The following is a 9,826-nucleotide window of genomic DNA, read 5'->3' on the forward strand; positions in this document are numbered from 1 at the left end:
GTGGTCCTCTGCTCCTACATAGTGACACCAAGTGGGAGGCAAGTCAATTCAGTTCAACTCCTCAAAGGAGAATGTGCTTTCTGCAGACAAGAGCTAAGCCAGCTCTGGCTTTCTTTGTGGATATGGGTGCAGTCTAGACAAACAGGTGCATAGCACACCACTGAAACACAGTTAACCAATAAACCACGGAAGAATAGCAACAGACTCATCTCCCAACTTTCACTGAAAAAACTGTCAAAACTTCTGAGTAAAATAAAAATACAGTTGCCATTTTCTTAATTTATTTATTATAATTTATGCTATACCTAATTAATTCACAGCAATTCTTAGTGGGGAAAAAGGGGAGAAAGACAAAATTAATTCGTGCAGTGAGAACATTTAGAGCACAGGGTGATACTCTTTTTAGTCAGAGAACTAGGATTTCCAACTACTTCCCTGTATGGTAATACCACCTAAGTTTCAGTTCCAGCTGAGCTGCTGAAATGTGGGAAGAACAATTTGAAAATAAACTTTAATTTGAAGCTTGAGCAAATCCAGGATTACTGCAAATCTATTTTCAGTATTGAACCATCTTTTAAAGCCAAGTGCTTGTCAAAGTTAATAAGGACTCATAAAAAATAAGACTTCAAATTTTTCTACATCTCACCCTTCTCAAGATTGAGTTTGGAAAAAGTACAAGACTACGAGTATTTACCAGGAGCTTTAGCTCCCATTAGCTACTCGAGTCAGCTCCAGCCATACTAATTCCTTCCCTCTCTGAATTCCTACAACATTCCCAGTCTGAAGCACATAATCTACTACCTTAAGATTGACCTCCAGTTGTTTTGTATATGCAAATTCTACCAGAGCTCACGAGCAGGGATATTTTATATTTCCTCCATTGCCCATTTCAATGGTGGACCACACTGACAGTTACTGACCCACTCAATAAATGTTAAATAATGAAGACACAAAAATACATTCCCTTAATGTCCAAACTAAGTCCTCTCTACCAACACTGATGCCCATTTACAGTAGTGATGAAAAAGAAATGACTTTCACAGAAAAAATTATTCCTCATTCTCTCACATTTAGTACACAGACTTCAAACATTAACTCTTGATCAGGTGGCAAATGGGCTATCATTTTCAATGAGTTTTTCCTGTCTCTCCACCAAAGAGGTAACCTCTGAACGAAGGGGCATTCCATGGCCTGCTCCCCACCACTTGACAAGGGTGTTCTGTACATGCTGGGCATTCAATTTTTTTAAATCAGTATTTTCCAGAATATAAAATCTCATGGTATTAAATTTTTTTCTTAAAATGATCCTTTGCGATGATTCCAAACATTTCTACCCAGACATAGGTAAGTAAAGGAAAAGCCCAACAAGTTGTTTAAAAGTTTTGTATTGTGTCATACAAACCATCTTCATATACAAGTGCATAAGGGAAAAACTTTTCTCTCCCCTCTCCTCCCCAAACATCACAGTAGACCAATTTTTGCTAATATATCACGAAGTTAAGACATATATCCCTTTCTGAATTCTAAACAGCTAATTCTAAAGGCTAGCTTCTAAATTTTGCAATTTACCAATCTAGTATGGACATGAACAGTTCCAGTGCTTTTCAACTTGTCCCTGAATTTTTCTCTTCAAAGTTCCAGGCAGTAATTGATTTTAATGCCCTCAAATTGGATAAAGCTGACTACTTAGAGCTTATAAATTACATACACCATATGATCACTAAGAATAGAGCTATGACTTAGACATTTTATACCCCTCAAACTATTTAGCACCACGAATAGAATTCTTAATACTAATTAATGGGCTAATTAATCCAACAATCAAATATATGACAGTGATAGTCTTAAAAACACTAATTTGTTATTTTTCTTATATACAATACAAATTCCCTCCTGTCTTACAGATCTTTCCTTCTAGCAATGTTGTCTGCTGCCTTGACTATCTCAAATAATGATATAGCTGTCAACTTCCTGCTTGATGCTAATAACAATTCCGTAGGTCACTAGTAATGAGAAGTTAAGGCATTAAACTTAAAAGGCTCCAAGCTAGTTTAAATGTGGTGAAATACTGTTAAAACAGAATTGCACTGTATTTCTTTTCATGCTTCTCCAAAGTGCTTTGATTCCTGCAAGATTTTTGTCCTGCATAGATTCAAATTCTGGGCCTTTCACTTCTGGATGGCTTGAGTACCATAAAACTTGATTTATTTGGTAGCAAAAACATTTCCAGGAGTTTGAAAAGGGACCACTACTCAGCTAAGAGTTACAACCATCACTTTTCTTTAAACCTAGGACATATACCATTGATTATAAGGAAAAACATTAACAACCCTGTCCTTCTGCCTGTAATAAAAATGGAAAACAGTAAGTTGAGCTGTGCCCTTTTAAGAGGTGCTACACAGTCATGTTCTTAGAGTTTAAAGTGGACACAAACACTGCTTTAGTGACACACATTACTCTTAGCACTTTTGCACTTAATCTCCACATATAACAAGTTCAGATATCAAAACAATCCTGATTCTAGAAGAGAGAGCTTACCACCAATATTTAAAGCTGTTTCTTCCCAGGACAACAGTTTCTCAACTACGCACAGGTACTGAAGTGGTATTCTCTTAGGCTAAGCTTTGTTAAGGCTCAGACAACCCTGAGGTGAACTCAGCAATGTCTTTGTAAAGAAATCTTCAATGAGAAACTCAACATATGGGAATTTTAAAGCTTCAAGACTGGCTCATTAAACAGAAATACCAAGGGCTTTCTTAGAGCACTGAGTCTAGTGATTGTCAACATCAAGGAGGCACATACACAATTACTCAAACTCCTGATGTCTCTTCCATGTGGAAAATGCAGTCAGTCTGACAAAGGGTCTAAAAACCATTCTGCCAGGGCTATATCTTCAAAGGAGCACAGGGAAGCTCAGGGAAAGCACGAGGAAGCAATTATTGTAAATGTATTGATGCATGCATATCCAGGGAAAAGATAAACCTGTACAAGGCAATGGCTGTTCCAACCAGGGATTTAGATTAAACAAGAGTTTAGTAATCCAGTAAGAGTTCCCAAAGTGTTTACCTTTGAAGCTAAAGAAAGGCAAAGCCTGAAAGGAGGAGTAAAATAACCTCATAGGAGAAACCTTCATTACATTTGATATGCTTCTGTTTGTCTTATCCATCCCAGTGCATTTGGGTCAAATGTGCACTTCTTAGAAAAGCCAGGTTCGTACTGGGAACACTGTTCTGATCCTACCTTTTTCTAGCCAAGTTCCTGCAAACATACAGCCTGATCTCCCCAGATCTCATCACTCTACAATCTGCAACAGGAGTCAGTTCCACAGCTATTTGCTGAACGTTAACACCAATCTCTTTAGCATGGATTTCCCTACAGGGTTTTTGTTCTGTCTCTAGGAAGCACAGTGTGAATAGAAAAGACTGAGGTCCTTCTCTGGGATAGTCCCAGGAAACTGGAGTTGAAAGATAACATGGAGTAGTGCACGGCAAAAAATTCCTCTTGTGAGCTTAGTCAAACACATATGGCATACATATTCCCCTGGGTATAAACAATTTACATTAACTAATTAATATCAGCAACAGAACCCAAAACATGGGTGATCAAATTCTAATGAGACAATTTAAAAGTAGACAGTGCTCCACCGGGTTAATAAATCAGAATTAGCTAAGAGACAATATTTTAAATACCACATCATTGAAAACCTCTAGTAGGCATGTCCCCTTCATCAGTTACTTTTAAAATAACGGTCCTAACAGGAGAAAGAGCAAGCATCACGCTCACTAACGCAGGTTACTGGACTGCTCTGATCAGGCAGTGCAGGTCACAGATAAACACTCCACAGCTTCCCTTCAAGTTACAGAATCTTTCTTCTTCCGGAAGGGTGATTTCAGTCTCCTCCATACACTGTTTTTGGGTTTCGATTTTTTCTCCATGGCCAGTACTGCCTCCTTTTCTTTCCTACGTATCTCCCGCACAAGGGCATGGAATACATCATCAATGTAGTAGCGGTAGGCAGCAGAGGTCTCAAAAAAGGGACAGCTGAATTCCCGGGCCAAAGCCAATCCTTCTTCCTTGGTGACCTTTAAAAATGTACACATGAGAAAATTTATAGTGGTAACAGTGGAAAACAATTACAATTGTCCCCAAAAATGAAAGGGCTACCTTAAAAGGAAGACAGCTCCTCAACTCTGGAGGTGTTCAAGTAGAGTGTAGTGATTTTTGTAATGCTGGGTCGGGGGGAGAGGCTGGATTACATAACTTCTAAGATTTCTTCTGCCTTCAAATTATGTGATTCTATTTCTTGTCTATTTTAAAGATAACTTTTTGGGACAGGGAATAGTTACAGATATCAAATACGCCGTTTTTAAAGATACATGCACCCCTATGTTCCTTGCAGCATTATTCACAATAGCCAAGACTTGGAAGCAACCTAGGTGCCCATCAAGGGACAAACGGATAAAGAAGATGCGGTGTGTATATACACAATGGAATACTACTCAGCCATAAGAAGTGATGAAATCCGGCCATTTGTGATAACATGGATGGACCCTGAGGGTATTATGCTAAGTGAAATAAGTCAAGTCAGAGGAAGAAAGTCAAATACCATATGATCTCACTCATAAGTAGAAGATAAAAATGATGACGAACAAACACAGAGCAACAGAGATTGGATGGGTGGTAACCAGAGGGGAAGGGGGGAGACGGGAAGGGGGGAGGGAGGAGGGCGAAAGGGGTAACTAGGCACATGTGTATGGTGATGGATTGTAATTAGTCTTTGGGTGGTGAACATGATGTAATCTACACAGAATTTGAAATATATTATGATGTACACTTGAAAGTCAGACAATGTTATAATCCAATGTTACTGAAAAAAACGCCAAATATGCCATTTTCATTTTCTTCATACTTTTCATTTTACTTATTTACTTGCTTTTGAGGAAGATTAGCCCTGAGCTAACATCTGCCAGCAATCCTCTTTTTTTTTTTGCTGAGGAAGATTGACCTTGAGCTAACATCTGTGCCCATCTTCCTCTACTTTATATGTGGGATGCCTGCCACAGCATGGCTTGCTAAGAGGTGCATAGATCTGCATCCGGGATCTGAACTGGCGAACCCTGGACCGCCAAAGTGGAGCATGCAAACTTAACTGCTGCACCACTGGGCCAGCCCCCTCATACTTTTCCTTTTAAGAAAGGAAAACACAGGCAAAGAAATACATACTTAAACTATAATGCTAAAAACTATAAGGAACCTAAAAACTGATATAACCAATTATGGAAATACCATAATTTCTCTTAATTTGTACATTTAGATTCTTTTCCAATCTTCTGCTACCATAAATAACCTGGCAACAAATATTTTATACGTAAATCCCTGAATAGATTTTTCAAATGGGGATTAACTGAGAAGCATTATGAATTTAACTACTGTCCAACTACTTCCAAAAAGGTTTGCACCATTCATTGCTTTCAGGAGTAGTTATGAAATGTGCCCATTTCACTCCACCTTTAAGTTTACACCAAACAGCAAAATTTTAAACAATGTCACTAACTTGAAAGGTATCAGTTATTCCAAAATCCTCTGCAATTTCTCTTATTCTCCCCTTCCAGGGCTCATAATCCTCACCAACAGGAAGTACATCTTGAAGTCTAACCAAAGTTTCTCCTGACATAAACAGATTTATTTCTGAGGTTTTGGGAATTGAATATTCTATCATCTGTCACTTAATGGGTATTCTATTTGTCATGTGATTACTATCCTGTGGATTTTGTCCTGAAAACTGATTGCTAAAATCTAAATTTTATCCAAAATAACAAAAAAATTAGTAGATATAGGGAAATTTTCAAGGTTAGGGAGAAGCTAATTTTGAATTTTTATTTTAAGGCAAAGGACTCTATAAACAGAGAAACAAAAATGACTAATCCCACAAGATGACAGACAGCATTTTCAACTCTATCCTTACCTGTCTTAGCTGCTTTAGGTCAGACTTGTTTCCCACAAGAACCACAGGTGTATCATCAGTCCGACGAACTCGATAAATAAGCTGTTTAAACTCCCGAACTTCATGGAAACTTCGACGATCAGTGATAGAATAACAGATGATAAACCCTTCTCCTGCCCTCATATACTGATCTCGCATAGCTGTAAACTCTGCCTGGAGGGAAACAAGGTCATCAATGTATTGGTGCAACCTAGAACTACACACAGATGAGCAATCATTTCAGATTAAAGAAGAGAGATGCTGATTACCTGCTATCCTGAGTCAGAGTGCATGAAAAATTAAAAGAGATGAACTAGTGATCTTCTCTGCATAAGCCTTCCTGCCCCTTCACTAGAGGGAAAAGACTCTTACTCAGAGCATTCTAAGATTTAATACCTGTCCAGCCGTATCCAAAATGTCCAGATTGGCAGGCTCATCATCAATACGGATCCGGATTTTATAAGCATCTTCTACAGGAGGGAAGAAAGGTGTCTATAAACTCATAAACACAGGAATATGCAACCTTATTTTAAAATCTGTCTCATGGAAAAGCAGTTCTTTAAGTGCCCAAATTTTCTCAGGAAACATGCTAAATCCATTGAGATAAATAAATTAGGTCTTCAACTAAGGTTTTTATTATTTTTTTCACATAAGCGATGATGTATGTAAGTTTATCCACAGCTTAATAAGACTCCACCTACAATTCTAAGCTAAAAAAAGGATTCTGAGAGATCTTTTTTAAAATATTAGGCCAGAAAAGTAACTTTACCATTTATTAAACAGTTATTAGATGCCAGGCATTATACTAAGTAATTTATATACATTAACTCATTCACTAGTCATAATAATCCAGTGAAGTAGGCATTATTATCTTCATTTTAAACATGAAGAAAATTAAACTCTAAAACACTAAATGTGTTCCCCATATTACACAGTTAATTAATGATATAACCAGAATTAAAACCAAGGGCTGCTTGACTCAAAGCCTTACGTACTTAACCATATGCTATAATTCCTCCTAATTTTAATACTATAGAAAAGAGAAAAATCATAACTTACTTTACTATTTTCTAAATAATCCATATTGTCATAATTTCTCCTCTATGAAAGCAAATTTCTTTATGCATATTATTATAGTAACCTTGGAAAATACAGGAAAGTAAAAAAAAAAGAGAGAGAAAAAGCCCACTCAATATTTTCATCATTAGAACAACTGCTGCTTACATCCTGATGTATTTCCTGTTAACATTTTTTCTTGAACCCTTGCTTCTGACTCTTCCTCAAAGATGAAGGGCCCACTATATCAATGTTTCCCAAACTACAGGTCATGATCCATTAGGATTAGTGAGCTGTGAATGATTTTAATGGGTTTGGACCAGCATTAAAACAAACAAGCAGAAACCTAAACCAAAAGAGAAGAAACCAGAGTGCACCACAAACCATAAGCAGTGAGGTAACTATAGTTTGACGATATGTTAATTACCTACACATATGTGCACCTCTATACATACAGGCACACACATGCTTAAATGTGTACTGGTTACAATGTAAAGTTTCTCTTCTTGGAGTTAGTAGCCAAAGTTTGAAACAAAAAGCACTAGGTTATAAACCCAATGAGAGCAGACACCATCTTTTTCCTCACCACTGTACCCCCCAGGGCCTACCACAGTGCTTGGCACATAATAGAAACTCAAGAGACACAGTATTTGCTGTTGAATCAGATAATATTGTCAGGAGAGTAGCTGATTTGGAAAAAAAAAAATCAATAGATTCAAAAAAGTAACTCAGGAGACACAGTATATGAGTCTTACTTTAAAGAAGAGATATTTCTGGAGCTCTAAGTAAATTATCCTAAGCCCTAAATTGATTTTATTCCTAGAATTCCCACCATAGTTTGAATCTCTGAACAATGTTCTAAATTTAATACAGTAAATGAAAAACAAGACCTGTTTCTATTTCCCCTAATCCACAGAAGCATCTACTATATAAAATAACCACACCCAAAGCTGGGTTAGCACAGAACGCTCACTGGCTTTGTGGAAAACAGAGCAGCAGAGGCCTGACCCAATGGAAATCCTTTTTGGAGATTTGTTGAGAGAAAGTGTCACATCCTGAAAACACCAGCAGTATGGCAGACCTTCTGTGTCCTCCCCTTTCCCCACACCCATTTTTCTTTTATCCTGGGATACGACCCCTTAGAATCAAACCTGCTTCCTTATGGTTCAGGAAGGATGGTAACCTTCTTAGTCTTTGTAGAGAACAGCAATTAAAAATCTTTTAAAAGGCAAAACAAAACTACTTTTTACTTTAATAGTGTTTTGCCAACAATAAAGCGTTAAGGATTATAAAAGACACGAGGGAAGACTTTGCCATGTAATGAACCCAAGGTATAAGGAAGTAATGAAGGGCTCTGAGTAGAAAAAGTCCGGGCTCTGCAAGTCTGGGTTGTAAGAGTTCAGCAGGCTGGCTCTACTTGTTTTTCTGCTTCCTTTTGTGGAAGTTCAAACCAGCTGACTCATAGTTACAGAGTCAGTCTCAAGTCAGACCCTTAGAGAAGTGACAGCAAAAGGCTTCTGTTAAGTTGTCTTTAAACTTTTCCTTTAATCTGGCAATACAGTACACCAACCATAAGAATATGACAAAGAAAGTGTCCCATTAATGTTCAATAAAAGACAGACACTAAAGATGGCTTATGTACATATAAAGTTAAGGAGACATATAGGAAAAAGAAATAGTCATTTGTTTACCAACTGCTATGATACTCTTGTTGTTAAATAAATCCTGAATCAGACAGCAAAAGAGGCTCAAAATATAAATAGTTTAAAACTGTTTCAAAAATTGACACTAGAAGACTTTTATGGGGTTTCTTTGGAAACCTAAGTGATCATCTGACTTACCAATGGTGGGGTCATGATCTTCTGGGAATCGGTGGCTGATGAACTGCATGGTCATGGCTTCGAAACAAGAAATGAAAGTTAGAATCTACACAAAAGTGACCCACAGAGAGAATTTTCAGTATCAACATTGCATGATAACCAGTCTCCCAATTGGTTTGGGTGGAGGTCATTGTTTTGAGTACTTTTAGTCCTTCTTGTAAAATGGAAGAAAAATGTCACCTACCACTTTTCCCCACACCACCGGCGCCCAGCATCACTAGCTTGTATTCGCGTGAGAGTCCTGCAGGGCTGCTACAGCAGCTCCCACCTGGGCGACTTCCAGAATCCATTGTCCTCTTGGAGAAGCTTGGGCTGCCCCGAGGAAAAGGCACCTTGAGAAAGAAGAAAATATTTAATCCAGGTTGGAGACACCGTGACGACAGTCCGCAGCCAGTGCCCCACCTTCTCAGACTCGGGTCCGTGACGCCTGCTCCCTACTGCCGCCTTTCTGGCGGCCCTAACAAACCCCACATGCTCCCCTTCTCTGCAGGACACTTCAGTCCTGTAACACATCACAGGTTTCCCGAATTACTACTTTTTCCCGAGAGAAGAAGAAAGAAGAGACAAAGAAATTCAGAATTTCTTTTCAGACTGGGGCACCGGCACAGCAGGGAGAAAGCTGAGGTTTGGGGACCAAAGGAACTGCCCTGAGGCCGCAGGGGTCCTCTCACGCCCGCGGCACCCGGAGGTTCCGCCCCCTCCTTCTCCTCCGCGACAGCTCCCCTCCCCCAGCGCACCTCAGCCCGCCACCGAGCCCCCCTCCTCCTACCCGTCGGGACGTGACCGCCACGGCCGGTCAGAGCTCCCACTCCGTCCTCCTTCCCTCGCCGCGAGGCTCCGGCACTGACCTGCGACCCCTCCCGCAGCCGGGAAGATGGCGCCACCGGCCGGAGGGGCGGGGCCGCCC

The 9,826-nt window shown here is 39.3% G+C and overlaps 1 protein-coding gene across 1 annotated transcript; it reads right to left on the reverse strand.

Annotated features, from left to right (window-relative positions):
- Positions 1-268: 268 nt before the first annotated feature.
- RIT1 (Ras like without CAAX 1) lies at positions 269-9,825 on the reverse strand. Its single transcript, XM_070497895.1, has 6 exons — positions 9,689-9,825; positions 9,104-9,251; positions 8,881-8,937; positions 6,380-6,453; positions 5,966-6,157; positions 269-4,082 (listed from the first exon to the last, which is right to left on the reverse strand). Exons 2-6 carry the CDS (start codon positions 9,207-9,209, stop codon positions 3,852-3,854), a joined length of 660 nt encoding a protein of 219 aa, XP_070353996.1. The 5' UTR covers positions 9,210-9,251; positions 9,689-9,825; the 3' UTR covers positions 269-3,851.
- Between the last annotated feature and the right edge of the window lies 1 nt (position 9,826).

The sequence above is a fragment of the Equus asinus genome, chromosome 25 (genome assembly GCF_041296235.1).
Source record: "Equus asinus isolate D_3611 breed Donkey chromosome 25, EquAss-T2T_v2, whole genome shotgun sequence".
Lineage (NCBI taxonomy): Eukaryota > Metazoa > Chordata > Mammalia > Perissodactyla > Equidae > Equus > Equus asinus.

Excerpts from the sequence above, each read along its gene's own strand:
- RIT1 (XM_070497895.1), bottom strand. The coding sequence starts at position 9,209 with ATGGATTCTGGAAGTCGCCCAGGTGGGAGCTGCTGTAGCAGCCCTGCA. Across the intron at positions 8,938-9,103 it reads CGGTGGTGTGGGGAAAAGTG|CCATGACCATGCAGTTCATC; the intron begins GTAGGTGACATT and ends CTTGTTTCGAAG. Across the intron at positions 6,454-8,880 it reads AGATCATGACCCCACCATTG|AAGATGCTTATAAAATCCGG; the intron begins GTAAGTCAGATG and ends TCCCTCCTGTAG.